At 48.2% G+C, this 18,717-nt stretch overlaps 1 protein-coding gene across 2 annotated transcripts in view; it reads right to left on the bottom strand.

Moving 5' to 3' along the window:
• samd12 (sterile alpha motif domain containing 12) overlaps positions 1 to 18,717 on the bottom strand; it is a 77,630-nt gene that overhangs the window by 38,421 nt on the left and 20,492 nt on the right. For both annotated transcript variants that reach the window (XM_072705762.1, XM_072705761.1), the window contains exon 3: positions 8,259 to 8,388. In XM_072705762.1, the coding sequence (XP_072561863.1) occupies positions 8,259 to 8,388 (130 nt within the window). The remainder of the gene's footprint in view (positions 1 to 8,258; positions 8,389 to 18,717) is intronic.

Below are 18,717 nucleotides of genomic sequence, written 5' to 3'. Positions count from 1 at the left end.
TGTCTGCTGGCCAGTCAATTATTTACCCTGGGATTTGCAATATGGCACAGGCTGATTCCAGCAAAGTGGTTACTTTTTACTGTATGTGTACAATATTGCTATTACTTCATGCATGAATAATATTCCTCAATGTTGTGCCCTGTACTACCTATAGGACAGACCCCATGCTAACCTATCACCATAATCAGGATAAGAGGTTGGAAGATGGATGGATGGATGGATGGACAGATGGACGGATGGACGGACGGATAGAAAGTTGTGTATGGGTAATATTTCCATTCCTGGGACCTAAGATGCTGCTGTCTGCTTGAGAGATCCAGCAGAGTTCCAGCCAATGAGCAGCACCGTGTGGGCTCAGGTGACTAGCTGACCCGTGTCCGGGGGCCAGGGGCGCGGGTTCGACACTGTTCTGAGTCATTGATTCTCCAAGCTGTGATTAATAAAGAGAGCCGGGGAGCTTGCGCATTGGCTCTGGGGGGGAGGGGCGGCTGCTCTCCCGCTAAGACGGATGCATTGCCACCAGCTCTTCCACGGCAAGACAGAGGGCTCAGCAAAGGCGGGCAGGCTGGCAATTCATTTACAGTCCTGCCCGCCGACCGTGTTGCTCTCCCGGCTCCCTGAGCCGCCGCGATGCCGGCCCAAGGTTCACCCGGCGTCGTAATTCACAGCGGAGGCAGTGTGCACTTTCTCAGTGTCACCAGAGCCCCGTAGACGCGGCATTCGTCGTGTTTACACAGCTGAGGGGGGTTTTTGAAGCCTCCAGGAATAAGGCCAAGTTAAATTCAAATCACCGGATACGTCACCGTGAACAGGTGAGTCTGGACTTTCTGAAATGTGGTTAAAACCACGATTAATTACAAACCTGCATCTACCCACAGAAAAAGGCAGCTGACAGTCACGGGGCAGGGCAGTGGACGGCAAGCTCGCTGAGCACGGACCTAAAGCGACACCGCAATGCGTCTGCATCAGGGGTGGGGGCTGTGACCCGAATTATCACAGTTAATCGCGGTCACCTGACCCTTCCCCTAAAGACAGGCCATTTTTAAATAGCCAGGGATGTTAAATGCAAATTCACTTTATCAGTGCTCCCCAACCCCCCCACAAACCCCACTGCCCACGGGGCTTCCAGGGTCGACTCTGGGGGCCTCGCTGCGTTTCAGCACCAAAATAACACCCTCGGCGACTGAAACAAATGACAACTAAAGAACTACTTATACCAGTCTTTACCTCAGTTTTTAACTTTCCATACAGATACATTTATGTATATGACCAGCATACTATTTACTTAAGTGAGTCCAAACCTCTTTGAAAGCGGAAGCCCTTGTGGAAAATGTAGAGTTTACTGGATCCTTCAGACTGCAAGAGAAAGAGACTCAAACTACGCGATTTGGGGGAGGGGGAGGATCTAATTAAAAACCATGCACAGCAGCCCCCCCATAACCGCTAAACACACACAGGAGACTCTTATTCAAAGTGACGTAAACAGGTTATGTTTTTAACACTCCGTCGGGTTATACAGCCGAATGTGAACCGAGGCAATTCAGGTTAAGTGCTTTTGCTGAAGGTTAAAGTCCCTGGGGACCGACAGGAGCCTCGTGACTGCCCCCCCCCCCCCCCCATTAGCGCGATGGCCTGTGGCCCCCTGACACAGGGCTGCTTAAGCCAGTCAGTATCATGACCTCCCTGCTAGTTCAATACCGCCATAAAAATATTCGCTAATTACTCAGTACCACAATAATCACTCACAAGGTGCAGTTGTTTTTCTTGTTGTCGTTTTTTTTTAAATTTTAACTCTATCGATCATCCCCCCCCCCCCCCTCCCTATTTTTAATCTGTGATTCACGGTTCAGAACATAAGAACGGCTGGCACAGATGAAATGCTGTAAAAGCAGCCACACTTTTTCACTGTAAAGTGTAAAAGTGGGAATTCTGGGACATGTGGATGTTCGCGGGCCCGTCGTCAGGCTGGGCGAATTCAGTCGGCGGGCTGATTAAAATGCAAGCTGTTCCTAGCTTTGACTTTCAGCCTCTATTCAAAAGGCACGCGATCTTATCCTCTCCGGGTTATTGCGGAAGCCCGGCACCCAGTATGTTTATACGGATTCTTAATAAAAAACCTTCTGCGTATAAAAGGGGAGTCCGGGTTCGAAATGCACACAAATAAGATTGTTCTAAAAAAGCTTAGAATTTCTTTTCTGAGTTGTTATCGGTTTAGTTCTGACAAATTAGCATTCCTTTCCAGACATCATTTTACCAATTCTAAATATTTCTGTTTATTTATCAAAAACACGAGATCGAGGCGCCCGTGCTTTCATCAAACACTCACATACTGTTTCAGTAACAGCTTGTTAGCGAAAATAACATCTACAGTGAAGGGACTCTGCCAGTCAGTGCAATGAGTTTTTATTCTTGCTATTTTACCGCGTCTTTGTTCTCGATGGTGTGGAGGACATCAAATCTGCCTCTCAGGTGAAATTCTTAAACGAGGAGAAATGTTTTGGTTTTTACGGCAGTACGTACCCTCGTGGGTTAGGCATCTATGCCAATGTGTGTAAGGTTGTGGGCTTGAATCCTATAACCAGATGAGTTAATCCCAACGGCTCCAGGGCATTAGACACTGGCTGATCCTGTGCTACGCCCCCAAAACTAACCCTCATCTGTATCTCCTGGTGTGTCGGTCCCTCTCAAGATGGATGTAAAAGATACCCAGTTTCCCCACTTGAATGAATGAAACAGCTCTATTAACTGAGTTTTTAACTGAACCCCGAGACAGAATCTGCTGATTCCCCATTTCACCCTTCAGGTTATTATGAAATAAACTGCTTGATGACTTTCGATTCAGGAGGTGTTTAGGGCGGAGGCCACACATGGCTATGCATTAGCGCGCGAGTTTGTGAGTTTGCACGTCACACAGAGAGTCCTCCTGCTGCCACTCTCTCACACACATGTGCACACGTACCCGCACAGTCTGACAGCGGCATCGAGACTCACCGCAGTGAGATTAATGCCTCGGCCGTCGCCGCAGGCGCGCTTGCCAAACAGCCGAGAGATTAATGGCCGACAGAACAGGACTGCAGCCTTCTGGAACTCTCCACATATTAATCTCCAGCTTTTCAGGGTCTCGCCCCGGCGCAGTCAGCCGGCTTGCTGATGAATGCGCGGGGCTTAATGCGCCCGTCTGAATGTGCCAGCCTCACCCTAGGGATCCCCCTCCCTCGCCCACGAGGCAATGCTAATTACGCATTTGTCCACAAGGTGGAGGGACGTGGTGGGAAGGGTGGGGGCTTCGGTTGCCCAAGATTACTCCTATGGGACTCAGCAGCCTCCACGAATAGAGGTGTAAGATTATAAATGAAACACGTTCACACGTATAATAGGGGGTACAGCATCGGCTGGACTCCGATGACAGTTCCTCACCGCTTCCCCGGGGCAAAGCCGGCAGCTTGCGACACCAAGGAGACTCGCCGACACCCGCGGGGCCATCGATCAGGCCCGGGGACTGCACTCTCCACATGGCCATATCGACCGCGTTTTTAAGTCACCGAGTGAAGGAAAAAAAAAAACACACACAATCATTAAATGGAGAGCTTTCTCGACTTGATGGGAAATTGTTTTGCTGACGGACACGCCATCGATCCCGCCGCCGAAGAGAGAAACGGGCGCTTGGCAAATAACCAAGCGCTCCGGTCCACCTGAATGCATCCGTTTCGCCTTTCCGCCCATCCATATGTAGAAGCCGCATTAGAATCGGGCACGCAGTGACGGCAGGAGCAGCCCAGGAGCAGAGCATGATGGGAAACTGTCTGGGGCCGACCCACCAATGACGTTAATGGAGTCAGCACACGAGTCACCTGATTTACACCAGTTACAACTGATACCCTTATGGAGGGCAATTCATATAAATCCATCCTTCTTGTTCCCGGCCTTCTAGCTGCAAGACAGAGCCTATGGGACTCAGCTGGGACTCAGCTGGGACTCAGCTGGGACTCAGCTGGGACTCAGCTGGGACTCAGCTGGGACTCAGCTCAGTTATAACCTCACTACACATATGTAATAATCCATTTATTGGCTGCCTTTTGTCCCAGCAAACATCACATTCACAGGAACACAAGACACCATTGTACTATAGCATCTTGGCCCTTCATGGCTTATGAAGATCTTCATGGTTCGAGCCAATGACTGTTACTGCTCACAGGAAGCACATCAAGTCTTATCTACTCAAACAAAATCTTAGTCGGGCTGCAGGCGATCTTCAAAACTGGCTGGATGCTGTACCATCAAGCGTTTTTTTAAATTAAATAAACAAACTAGACTTTGACATATCATTCTAGGTTTTGAATGGATTCCACTCGTTCTCCAACTGCCCTAGGTTGATTTTAACTTGCTATTCTGGGATGGAAGACTTTTTCAATCATCTCATTGCCCTATTCATGCTTGAAAGGCTTACGACTGTGAACCCTATCTAGCGATTATGCCTGCTCTAAATGTGTAGCCACACATTACTAGGCCATCCCTTAATCACCTGCCGCGTTTTAACAATCGTCAGAGATTAGGTGCTTTCATCTTATTACAGAAGCGCTTAGCATGCACGCACGCTTTAGCGCATTTTAAGTAAGACCATCTGTGGACAGAGCTACAGTATGGGGAGCGTTTCGCCATCAGACCGAGGTGAGACTGTGATTTCTGGGCGTCCTCCTCAGCCTTGCGGCCACTCGCACAGTAATGCAAAACGTGTAAAATCTGTTGCGATGCTGCAGATGGCAGCGATGCAAGACAGATGAAAAAAAAGGCATTTCTCAAAAATGATTTGAAAAAAAAAAGGCGGTAGATATATATATATATATTACATGAACCCCTGCATTGATAGTAAACTCGGACAGCTCTACGGAGAATGTGAAAATAACAGGCAACATCGGTGAACCAAAAATAAATGACAGACCAGAAGGTTTCCTGAGGTTGGACCACCAAGGCATACCAAGAGGCCTGGAGAAACACGATCCAGGAGAAGCTGTCCAGAGTTTGGGCTTGTGGGAGCTTCAGAGCGAGGAAACAATGCGGAGCCCTCATGGAACGGCCAAAACATCTGTATGGGATGTCAGCTTCTCCAAAACTGCATCAAGATGTCCAGAAATCTTAGAAAACGGGTAACAATGGGAGGTTTAAATAGAGACAGCCAGATTCTTTAACAAGAAGGCCAACTAAATGACTGAAGCTATGTCAGAATTAGGCCGCAAAAAGTCGTTCGATATGTTTTATAAAACCTCTCCCCAGTTTATGAGAGAACATTACAGGCACAGTAAAATTGCATTTGTACATTTTGTCTTCAGATCATTAGAAAACCACTTTAAAAGGTATTTTAAGCAGTTTTTCTCCCTCTTACAGGCCAATCAAAAGCAATACATGACACTGCTGAAGATTTGTGCAGACCATAAACAAGTTAAAAATTGTTATAATTATGATTCTGTGGCTACAGTATTGGAATACCACAATATTCCACAATAGTGTACTGATCTTGTCAGTTTCGATTTTTGTTAAAAAAAAAAAAAAAGAAAATCAGCAAAAGACACAAATTGACACATTTTTTAAATTAATACCTGATTACTGTTATAATATAATCCAATTTCAAATTAAATAAATGAATTAATAAAAGATTCAAGTTTGTTTACACGTGCCCTTAACCCCAATTAGCTTGAATACAGGGCTAATCAAATCTTTAAATACTTACCACGTACCGGAAATTAAAGCCGGTTACTATTACCAGCTATAAACGCTTAAGCAGCTTAAACCGAAACAAACATTGGCAAGGATCCCTAAACGTGAGCAGCATTTGTAGGAGTGCTAGAGTCTCACAGTGCATTGTATGTAAATCATATACTGTAGCAGACTAAACACCTAGATTATTATTCCATAACTAATAAAAGCACTAATTATGAAGAAATTGTCTGGAACCAATGCCAGCAATCCCCTCTGGTGCTGGACTGGAAAACCAGGAGTTTTATTTAAAACTCTGCCACAATAAATTATTCAATATCCATGCGTGGAGGCAGGGCTTGGTGCACAGTGTATGAGCTCCTTGGTTACCTCATTTGTAATGTTGTTGGCACTGCATGAAAACTGACATAAGACAAACAAACCAAAGATAATCATAAAATAAGTCAATTTAATAATGAAAAGCTGTGCCGAATGACCTCATCCCCAGAGGGGATCGTGGGACGGCGTTTGTGCGTGATGCTATCTGTCAGCTGGCGACTCTGAAACTTGTCAGCAACCTGACACACAAATCACCGTTTCCTATGCGCCGGTTCTCACGCGCCCGCTTTCGGCACCCATGTTAATCACAGCTGAGCCCTGGCGCAATGGCAAACCGCATCAGCGGTAAAAGCATACATCATCGCCGTCCGACATAAACACACCTGGCTTGCATTGTTTCCGGCACATTCTTCCAGCTCTGATTTATCCTTCCCCTGGAAGTTCATTTAACTTTGTTCTTCTAATAGCTGCGTAAGTTGTAATCAATCAGCTGTAGCGCATGGGAGAGAAAACGCGCATAAATTGTCTTGACGCTCTCCCGCTGTCTAGATATTATGGGTGTGTCTATTTACAGGATGTTGACCTCTTATTTTTAACACACAGTATGAACGCATAAAAAAAAATATAATGAAGTTGGCTTCTATTATGGAGTTGACTCACCATTATAAAACAACTTGCCAGGCCGTTCATGCTGACACACAGGAGCGGCAATTGTTTCATTAAAGTGCTGCTTTCGCAAGCATTACACACACACAAAAAAATAACACTACTACTCTGATGGTGCGATGGTCTGAGGACACGGCACAACAGACCAGGCTGGCCTCCGGATGGCCAACGGAGGCCCCACAAAATCAGCCCCCCTCTGTCTCCGTAATCCACTGCGGTCCGGGCGGAATTCTCCAGATCACAGAGAGAGGCTGTATAATCCTGAGTCATTCAGAGCGAGGATCCGCCAAGACCCGCGCGTCCTACGACCGTATGCTGAGATCCCCCCGGTACGATTTAATCTGATTTCACTAAAACGGAACGGAGCCGCGCCATTCCGCAGCATGAGCACACAATGGCGTGAGCATTACTATGCACACAATGTAGGACGTACGTGCAGAAATGCATTTGCATACAATAGCAGAATTACAGCAGTCGTGCTTAAAAGCAGCATTCATGAAGCGTCCGCGGCGGATAAAGAATGGAATAAATCAGCTTATATATCAGGGCAGCCTTAAATAGAGCAGCAGACGGCCTCCAGGACCAATTAAAAGGCCCACAAAGGAGGAGATACTTCAGTCTGGAGGACACACTCACTCCAGGATGGAGTCTAATGGCAAGTGGAGGTTGTATCTTTTGCTGAAGTCAGTAATGAACTTGGGGTAGAGTGAGGACTGACACGGGGGGCGGTACGTTGGCCAGAGCATCCGCCTTCTAATCTAGCTGCTCGTAACCTGACGGGACCCTCAGTGCTGCTAACGGCAACCATGGCGCTGGAATATTCAGCGAGCAATTAAAGCCTGCTGATAACGGACTAATTACTCAGGCTCGTGCACGGCGTTTCTCTCAAGCAGCGCAATTTTGTGTGACATTTTCACATCGCCATGGTGACCCACTCGACAACATTTAAATTAGCAAACAGGAAATAGATTCCAAAGAAACATACACACCGGCTGTTGATATGTCACGTTTGCTAATTACTAAATGGGATAAGGACGGCAATGATCTCGAGCATCAGGCACAGGGAGCGACTCTGGTATATATATATTTTTGTCTTATTGTCCGGCGGCTCATTAATGAAAATGCCGCAATTACTGCAGTATCAATTTGAATCTGTAGGGTGCCATTAAAGAGCTATTCCTGCCACTGCGACCCACGGATCGCACTGCAAACTGCATTACAAAAATTCGACTGGTGCAAAGCAGTGCGGGTAGCCCCCCATATTTGCTAATCGGAAGCTGTTAACTCGTGCTGGATGGGGTGCAGGTCTGAATTAAGTGTTTAACTCTGTATAAATCAATGCTAATTGGTCTACGAATTAATCACCAGCAGTGCGTCATCTGTGTGCCCATAAATGACAGCCCCCTCTCCCTCGCCCCCAAAGGTCACAGCATAAATTGTTATTGATCCCTGAATCGGCAGTCATTGCCTTGAGGGTGGGGGACTGCTAGCAGGAAACCATTAGCTACCAGAGAAGAGCCAGGGGATGCTGGGAAGGAAGCAGCATCGGGGGTCACGCCTACCTGTGATGTCATGCTGCTTGAAGGAGTCGCTGTAGATCTGATACTGGTGCGGACAGTGCTTTTTCAGCCACTTGCATACGTCCTGCTGGGTCCAGAGGGCCACCGGTTTGGTCAGCTTCACAGTTCCTGGCTACGGACACCAAGAGGAAACAGAAGTAAGTCTCCAAGGAGCTCTGTAGACACGGCCTCACAATCCTCCATCCCAGGATGATATGAAAATGTACATTCACTGCTCCACATAATTTGCGCTCACTTTTTAAATCGTTTTGTACAATACAGGTCGTCCCTGGATTAAGAACATCAGACTTGCTGAAAACCAGTACAGGTGCTCCTTGCTTTACGGCGATTCGACTTGCGATATTTCGACTTTATGGTGGTGCGATAGATCAGACCAATCAAAGTTTCGATCTTTTCCCAGGCTTATCGATAAGCCATACAATACTTTCTGCTCATGCCGGGTGATGGTGACTTCTATGCAGCCATACTTCCAGTCTCTGTAGCCATTGCAAGCATGCAAAAATACATACAATACATACATGCATACATACAAACATACAGGCAGACATACATACATACAGGCAGACATACATACATATCACATACTGTTTAACAACGTATCTTACAGTCACTTATTTATCATATCATATTCGGCTTACATATTTTCAACTTGCGATGGGTTCATCGGAACATAACCCCATCGTAAGTTGAGGAGCATCTCTACTTAAGATGGATCACCGTAAAGCCTGGTTCATAATAACGAATGCACGCACTAGTTTGTGACGCTCGTGAAAATACTGCACAGCCTCAGTGGTTCGTTAGCTTGACGTACAGCACAGTACTGTATTTAGTTACTTTGATCATTATTACTGTTGTTCTTATTTTTTTATTATTCAACTTAAAAACAGACTTAGGGAACAGGACTTGTTCCTAAACTGGGTCTGCCGATATTTTATTTGTAGTTTTGATAGGATCATGTGGTTAGCCTTATATTGCTAGCGAATCAGTGTCAATATCTAAAAGGATTATTTGCGTTAATGGTGGTTTTGTTAGAAATAATGAAGTGACAGTATGTGTGAAGTTATACATGATTATATACTTTTGGGTTCACTTGCTGGAGGGACAGCTAATAGTTAGAAGTATGGAAAGAAAAAGAAAAGTACATGAAAAAAAATGAGAGATGATTTGTGTTGGATTTTGTCCTGGACACAAGTTCACCTTAAATTCTACAAATAAAATACCCAGGGGGCCAAGGGTCCGAGCGTCCAACGCCCCCCCCATCTGTTCAGCTGCTCTGTTTGTCCTTTTCTGACAACCACAACGAATGGATTATTCTGACGCACAAAAATAACAAAATTATCTTTAAAATAAGTAAAAAAAAACCAACAATCCCCACTGCGAGACCCTGAAGTGTAGCAAGTCGTCTGGTGAAATCCACACTCAAATCGACACTGAAGCTTAAAATGGGTTCGGAAGCCATGTACGTGACTTCAGCACTGTTGCTGGGTAGAGCTATAAATCAACACTGTTCATGACACACGCTTCGGACCGCATGCAATAATCTGGAGAGACGGGGATGCGTATCGCCATCAGGATGAACTCCGCCTCCCAGACTTCTGCGCTCCATCAGGGTCAAAATCTCCTGTGAAGGCCTGTGATGACATCACACCGCGTGTGTGATGACAAGCCCAATCGGAGAGGTGGTCTGCACTGTGGCGAGGTCCCCTGGCACCGGCGTATGCGTGGAGGGCGGGCTCAGGCCCTGGCTGCTCATATCGGAAGCTTGCATTCCCACAGTGCTGCCAGACAAACCCAGCATTCCATCCTCAGTGATGTCGGCAGCTAGATAAGAGGCACGGCGCTCATTTTCAGCGTGTCCGTCAAGGAACCGAAAACACAGAACCGCAGCGTTGTCCCAAAACAGACATTTCCTGGGGTGAGCTGTTTAAAAGTGCACAAAATCGGTCCTTTTGGATTCCATTAACACTTCTTTTCCATCCGGCCTCGGTTTGTTTCTAGAATAAACAGACGTCGTATCATAATTTCAGCATGCGGCCCTCATCCGGCGTGAGTCACGATGTGACTGTTCACCTCCAGGGGACAATCCCACATAAACCAGCCATAAAAATGCTAATTGCGGATGATAACGGAATAGCGACGGTCCACGCCTGACTGCGCATGGGCAAGAGTGGCAGCCTTATTAGGCCGGAAAGCAGCAGCCCGTAAACCTTTAAATATTTATTTATTCCTCTTAATTGCAGCAGAGAGATTTGGAACAAAAAGTAAACTTTGAAGCGTTTTTTCTTCTCCACTACAGGCGGTAAACACAAAAAGAAGTAAATATCAAAAAACTCGTACTAGCACATAGCTAATTAAAACTGGCTGGCCTGTATGGAAATCTCCAGAGCGGAGAAACACTCCCAATACTGAATTTTTGCACATGGGTATCATAATATTTACACTTTTGGTGCAAACATCGTCTCATGGGACAGGTCTAAAACCTGGGATTTTGGGCCTGACAGAAGCAGCCTGATCCTATAAAGCCTGTGTACGCGGAAGCATTCACCTGTAATCTGAAAAGGCCACCAACATTTAAAGCAAGACATGAGCAAGTCGCGGACAGGAAGGTGGCATTTTAACGGAAAACCCCCACGTCAGCACAATGGGGCACATGTTGTGTGATGATGCCCTTCTGTCAGGCAGCTGGTTTTGATAAGACCCGGGGACCCCGAACTCTGGAAGCACTCTGGAAGACCGTGAGGCTCTGACTTTGACATCAGCTGGGCCCCATCCAACCAAAACAAGCCCTGCTCGTCTGCCAAATACCGCCAAAGGGAGGGGAGCTTCTGCCAAAAAGCCACCGGGTGGAGGACGCCGGAGGCATGTTGGACGCTGATGCTCCAACGGCCTGGCGGGCATTGTGTGAAGTCAGGCTTGCAGGACTTGGACAGAAAGAGCACCTTCACCCCCCCGAAATGGGGCCGTGCTCTGCGAGGATTCCAGGGGACTGCGGGGTCAACTTCCTCAGCCAGTTGGACTCAACAGCTAGAGAGGATCCGCGGAGAAAAAACTAAACTCGAAGAGCGGAACTATCCGCAGGAACGGACTGCGATCAGATCGTGGGTCAACCTTCACCTGGAGCACCTGTGTGAGGACCATCTGGAGAGGAAGCGTGGATGCTGGGCATCGACACCACAGAGCGAATCCGGAACGCCCTCCATGGTCTCTCGGAAAATAGCGGTGTAAGTTTTTCAAGCTCGAGCCTTCCGGGCTTTCTTCTGTGACTCCTGCAAGCCGACACCTGCGGTAAAGTTGACATTTACCTTCCCGAGGGTCACCCGCTGTGCTCCGCGGGAAGGGGACAGCTGGTCGCCGATGAGGCCAGCGAATTCCGCCGGGGAAGGCGTCGCCGCGGGGAGCTGGTCAGAAGCAAATTTGCCAATAAATATAGTTCAGCGCTAATTAACCCCACCGTCTGAGAGCCGCAGGGAAGGCTGCGGGTGTGTGGTCGCTGCCAAAATCAACCCGAAGCCAGACGTTTTGAATGAAGTATGAGGTGCACCTCCGCAGAAGAGAGCGGCTGTTTCTCAGGACGAGACACGGAGTTACTGAATTGGCGACATAAAATCTGCCGAATTTTTAATATTTTCCAAATATAATCAAAGTATGAAGAACAGCGCTATTTCCAGCTTAAAACAGAGCTTCACTCCATCCTCCGCTTAATTAGCAGAAATGTGCTATTCAGGTATGCTACCATAGCAACACACCATGAAGAAAAACAAGAAATCAATACATATGCCTAAAAATAGACTCAAAAATGTCAATCTATTATACAAGTCTAATGATCAATTAGACGTTCCCATGCAACGGGAAAAAGAATATTCAAGAAACCAAAGTAATCTTGAAATACCCAGGCAAGGACAGGCATACAATCACGTGTTTAATAATACAACTTTAAACAACGGCTTCTTGGATGACTGAACGTGCTTCTCTCTATGGCAGGTGATTAGCAGGCTAGCTACAAAGATAACCGCGGGTATAATGTGGGGGTGGGCCCGTGGCTCTTCTGGCGCAGAGCAAACTCCGGTGACAAAGACGTTCATCACCATTCATTCGCCCCGGCCTTATTACTGATCAAATATGATTGCGTTCGGTGTATCTTCCCAGGGCCAAACACGGACATCGGATCTCGCATTCCGTCACGGTCCTTTCCAAACCTGTTCTCCTGCTGCCGTTTATCATTTCTCCCTCCCTTCCTGGCACAGAGAGCCATCTCCCCACCTGGAGCAGATCCTCCAGCAGGCTAAGACCGCGTAACAATAACACGCTAACTTGGCCTCAGGCTTCCTGGTCACACATTACGAAGGTGAAAAGCGAGCTGATCTTTCACTGGCCCTGGTTCCTGCGATCGGACCCTGGGGCGACAGTCACATAAATGTGTGGAAAGTTTAAGGGGCCGACAGCACACTGAAATATACGGCATTGTCAAAACGCCCCGCAAATGGACTCCTCCGTCGTAAGCGGGCCGGCCTCACGTTCTGCCCCATCTTCACCATTACCGTTTTATCTTCAAACATCTTTTTAATTAAGCTCTGTTGGACAACGTAAGTCCGTGTTCCTTTCGGAAACTAGCAGTGTACACTGCCGGCTCCCAGAATAATGAGTGAGAGAGATAGTCTGGACGTCATATTTAAATTTAATTTAACCTGGTGAGGCCTGAGAACTTCAATGGCGGCAACCTGAACAAAGACCAGCTCTGCTTTGATTCCGGAAGCTTTCATCAGCCGTTTTCATCGTCACAAATTAAATCATGCTCTTCCTTTGATATTTAAGCGTAATAAGACAAATAACTTTATTGGTGCCCAATACCCCTCAAAAGCTTTTTATTTTCCACCAGGGAAGACATGTCCAATGAGCGACTGTAGGACAGAAGCAGCCAATACAGTAACAGATAGACAGAAATGCTGTAAATGCCACTAGCAATCGGAAAAATGAAACTTAAACCCTCAGGATTGTAGTTCCTGCGAGTTTTGAAACCTTGTTTTTCCCCCATACCTACCGTATGGTTGATTCATCAAGCAATCAAATCCTACTGAAGGCAATTCCTGTCGTTAAAGCACATTTTGAGTAACAGACATAGAGCTAATTAGTGATATCTTGCCAGCATGCCAGCTGACAGGAATTTCAAAGCTATACTCCGTCTCCATTGGTCTACCAGCCATCCGCGTTTCACTGTTGTGGCTCTCAATCTCCTTGCAGTGGGTCTCTTCTGTTCATAGTCATATCTCAGAGGGGGCCAGTGATGGAGAGACAGGAGCCTGAAAGCCCCGAGGCTGAGGCTGAGTATTAGGGTGGCGCTGGGGTCATTCTGAGGCCTCAGGGATCTCTGTCTACCCCTTCACAAGCACAAGGACAGAGACGCAAATTTCCTTGACGTGAAGTGAAAGGCGTGCATAAAACTTGTGGAGAGCCAGTTCCAGAGGGCTGAGTGCCCATTTCCAGCTGCAATAACACAGACACTCATCTAGGGAGCGGTCCACATGAAGCGAGTCACTGTTAAATCTCCATCTCCTCAAATCTAGAGCTACTGGGATCCGTCATGCGAAAACATTAATTATCAATGTTTAATCCAACCTACTTCAAAAACGTGGGCTTGCAGACTGTTTCTGACATTGGCAGAGATCAAAGCTAACCCATTTCGGACAAAGTCTCCTCCTTCCTGGAAACGCTCTCTGTCTGCATCAAAATGGAAAGACGTTTTGGTGGCATTTAGAAGGTGATGAGCATTGTTTATGGCATTAAAGCCTTCAGATAGACATCTGGATCTCATGTCCCTAACTGTGGTAAAAGCATTCCAAGTAAATTACATTTCTCTTAACTGAGCTGAATCCAAAATGTCAGACACATATTGTAAGGCAGAAAGGTAGCGTTAGTGCTTGAATGACTGCCAATACAAATATTCCCTGAACCCTGACTAAAATGCCAGTGCACATTTGCATTAATATGAGCCCAGGATGAAAACACACTCATACAATACCACATATACAATAGCCCAGCTTGCGATTCATGTTTTCAAACTCCTGATATTTTTGTTTTGGTTCCTTGTACGAAAAAAAATGCTCCCGCATTGATTTTGTCGTGCACATTGCTGACAGTACAGATTTTTACGAGTAGGAATTTATGGACTGAATACAATGCACACGTCCGCACATTGTATCTAGTTCCAGTTTTGGTATTTTGCAATCCCCAGAGGATTTGTGTCTTGATCCACTGACAGGAAAATGCAAACTTTCTAAGGCTACAACATAATGTGTGGAACGACCAAGCCTGAAAAGTAACCATGCCTGACAAATCACACAAATGCAAATACACCCCCATCATTCCGCTTAAAAACGCAGAGCCCCACGTTGCTCAGAGATCCATGGGACAGTCTCAACACGCGAGAGGCATCTGAAATGAATACTCTTGGATCACCTGGTTCTTGAACTGTGGCCCAAATACCAGTCATGCAACAGACATGTTCAGATCCCCAGGGAGAGGGGGTGGGGTGATGCTCAGGTGCTAACATCTCTGAAACAGAACGCCCCAGAACCTGCCGTCTCGGATGTCATCCTCCACTTCATGCTGGCCAGAAACAAAAAACCCGATCCCCGCAAACAGGCTCACCGATGTGCCAAGACAACAAGCCACTGGCCAGGTCATCAGTCACCCCTCCATTAAACCCCCCCCCCCACACACACAAGCAGAGACAGCCTTAAGGATAACTAATCAGAGCCATTTCATATATATGGATGCTACAGAGGTTCAGTAAAGACATAAAAACACGTAAATGGGTACATCACGCAACTGTGCCAAGTCAACGGCGGAGGTACAGCAGTCAGCTATCGTGACTACACAGCACCATCTGGTGTCTATAATGAGGAACTGCTTCGGCTTCCATTTATCGTTTAGGGCAATCGGTGGTGACCGCTCTTATCGGCGTGGTGAGGAAATGAAACTGATCATGTATCTGTGAAGAAATGCTGCGTACTTCTGACTACAGGAAGGTCAGGAGAAGGCCGGACCTGCGTGAAATGAAGGTAAACCATTTTGTGGGACACGTATAATCTTCCCCAGCCTTCCTTACCATATTAGCGTATACTAACCCAGGGTTGCCAACTGTCACGCTTTTGACGTCACATTCACGCAGGAACCTTATGGCAAATTTACATTATAAACCTAAAATTAGCTACACCCAAAGCGTTGGGGGTAGGTCTGCAAACCCTACAGATTATTAACAAGGTAATAAAACTCTTACATATATGTAAATATGGGTGCAGACCTGTCTCAGACTGAAAATCTCACTCCAGCCAGCTGACCAAAGTTGGAAACCCTGCTAACCGTCCAAAACATAATAATAAACACGTCTTACTGTGTTTATGTCCCCACCATCACCGGATATTTATCCAGGCATTGCAGAGCAACGCTCGTAGTACTCGAACACGGGGCTCCGACGGCACACTAATCCGCCATTGTCACAAGGCCACAGCTCAGCAGACTTAATTATTCTAGAAATGGATGCGATCTGGGTGTCTAAGTGCACCAAGAATACAGTTAAAATTAAATTTAGTAAGTGTGCTTGGGCAGTGAATGCTCTCTAAACCCCTCAGCTCTTGCAGCGGAAGCCCGGTCTGCTATCGACAGGCAGATCTCCTCAACTCCGCAGAGTAACAGAATGAAGATTAACTAGGCACTGAACTGTCAGCATTTCGCTAAAGAATTAACTTGCATGGAACAATGAACACGATTGACAATTTACATTAATAGCAATAAATAACAGACCAAATTCATCTTTTTTTTCTTTTTTCTTTACTATACTTATATTTAAAGATTTACAGCTTTGGCAAATGGGAAGTTAGATGATAAGTCAGTGAGTGAATTTCTCCATGCAGCAATTCCAAGTCAATCCCAAGCATTTCCTGAACCTCGAGCTCCTGTATAAGTTCCAATCCTTCTTGCTTATTGTGCAGTGCATGATGGGTAACATGTCAATGGATCCAGGCAGCATAGCTGCTTATTAAACACAAAGACATACTGTTTAGGCAAAACGGATACATTTATCTGAAGCTAGCAGGTGTTTTGCAAGGCAGGGCAGACAGTTACAAAATTACAGCCCAATACCAAGGAACAGAGACACACCTGCTCCTAAACAAAGGCGATACATAAGCATTTTTCACTGAAAAGCTGGTCACATATCACCTAATCCCTGTGAACATTTAATATGGTGACCATGACGCCTTGGTGGCAATCACTGTGACCTCACCCTGTCAGGCCTGTGGGTGTGGGTCCTGTCCCTACTCTGAGAGGGCGGAGTTAGCACATTTTATGTGTTAAGGTGGGTTTGTCAATCTAAGGTGCAGCGTGTGTTTACCTTGCAACATCCCCTGAACTTTGCGTCTTCAAACTCAGCATGACGCTACATTAAATGAGCCATTAGATGCAAGAAGCTGGAAGCATGAAGAATGAATTATTAAGTGTGACCCAAATTATTGAGTGTGACCCGTGCGAATGTGCCCCGTGTGGGTGTGCCCTGTGAGTGTGACCTGAGCGATTGAGCCCAGTGTGCGTGTGCCCCGTGAGTGTGACCCGAGTGACTGTGCCCAGTGTGCGTGTACCCCGTGAGTGTGACCCGAGTGACTGTGCCCCGTGTGCGTGTACCCCGTGAGTGTGACCCGAGTGACTGTGCCCCGTGTGCGTGTACCCCGTGAGTGTGACCCGAGCGACTGTGCCCCGTGTGCGTGTACCCCGTGAGTGTGACCCGAGCGACTGTGCCCCGTGTGCGTGTACCCCGTGAGTATGACCCGAGCGATTGAGCCCAGTGTGCGTGTACACCGTGAGTGTGACCCGAGCGATTGAGCCCAGTGTGCGTGTGCCCCGTGAGTGTGACCCGAGTGACTGTGCCCAGTGTGCGTGTGCCCCGTGAGTGTGACCCGAGTGACTGTGCCCAGTGTGCGTGTGCCCCGTGAGTGTGACCCGAGTGACTGTGCCCAGTGTGCGTGTGCCCCGTGAGTGTGACCCGAGTGACTGTGCCCCGTGTGCGTGTGCCCCGTGAGTGTGACCCGAGTGACTGTGCCCCGTGTGCGTGTACCCCGTGAGTGTGACCCGAGTGACTGTGCCCAGTGTGCGTGTGCCCCGTGAGTGTGACCCGAGTGACTGTGCCCAGTGTGCGTGTGCCCCGTGAGTGTGACCCGAGTGACTGTGCCCAGTGTGCGTGTACCCCGTGAGTGTGACCCGAGTGACTGTGCCCAGTGTGCGTGTGCCCCGTGAGTGTGACCCGAGTGACTGTGCCCCGTGTGCCCCGTGAGTGTGACCCGAGTGACTGTGCCCAGTGTGCGTGTACCCCGTGAGTGTGACCCGAGTGACTGTGCCCCGTGTGCGTGTGCCCCGTGAGTGTGACCCGAGTGACTGTGCCCCGTGTGCGTGTGCCCCGTGAGTGTGACCCGAGTGACTGTGCCCAGTGTGCGTGTGCCCCGTGAGTGTGACCCGAGTGACTGTGCCCAGTGTGCGTGTGCCCCGTGAGTGTGACCCGAGTGACTGTGCCCCATGTGCGTGTGCCCCGTGAGTGTGACCCGAGTGACTGCCCCGTGTGCGTGTACCCCGTGAGTGTGACCCGAGTGACTGTGCCCAGTGTGCGTGTGCCTCGTGAGTGTGACCCGAGTGACTGTGCCCAGTGTGCGTGTGCCCCGTGAGTGTGACCCGAGTGACTGTGCCCAGTGTGCGTGTACCCCGTGAGTGTGACCCGAGTGACTGTGCCCAGTGTGCGTGTACCCCGTGAGTGTGACCCGAGTGACTGTGCCCCGTGTGCGTGTACCCCGTGAGTGTGACCCGAGTGACTGTGCCCCGTGTGCGTGTACCCCGTGAGTGTGACCCGAGTGACTGTGCCCAGTGTGCGTGTGCCCCGTGAGTGTGACCCGAGTGACTGTGCCCAGTGTGCGTGTGCCCCTTGAGTGTGACCCGAGTGACTGTGCCCAGTGTGCGTGTGCCCCGTGAGTGTGACCCGAGTGACTGTGCCCAGTGTGCGTGTGCCCCGTGAGTGTGACCCGAGTGACTGTGCCCCGTGTGCGTGTGCCCCGTGAGTGTGACCCGAGTGACTGTGCCCCGTGTGCGTGTACCCCGTGAGTGTGACCCGAGTGACTGTGCCCAGTGTGCGTGTACCCCGTGAGTGTGACCCGAGTGACTGTGCCCAGTGTGCGTGTGCCCCGTGAGTGTAACTTGAGTGACTGTGCCCAGTGTGCGTGTGCCCCGTGAGTGTAACTTGAGTGACTGTGCCCAGTGTGCGTGTGCCCCGTGAGTGTAACTTGAGTGACTGTGCCCAGTGTGCGTGTGCCCCGTGAGTGTGACCCGAGTGACTGTGCCCAGTGTGCGTGTACCCCGTGAGTGTGACCCGAGTGACTGTGCCCAGTGTGCGTGTACCCCGTGAGTG

Source organism: Paramormyrops kingsleyae, chromosome 23 (assembly GCF_048594095.1).
Source record: "Paramormyrops kingsleyae isolate MSU_618 chromosome 23, PKINGS_0.4, whole genome shotgun sequence".
NCBI lineage: Eukaryota > Metazoa > Chordata > Actinopteri > Osteoglossiformes > Mormyridae > Paramormyrops > Paramormyrops kingsleyae.
Note: the sequence above shows the minus strand (reverse complement) of the source record. Positions and strands in the feature narration are given on the sequence as shown.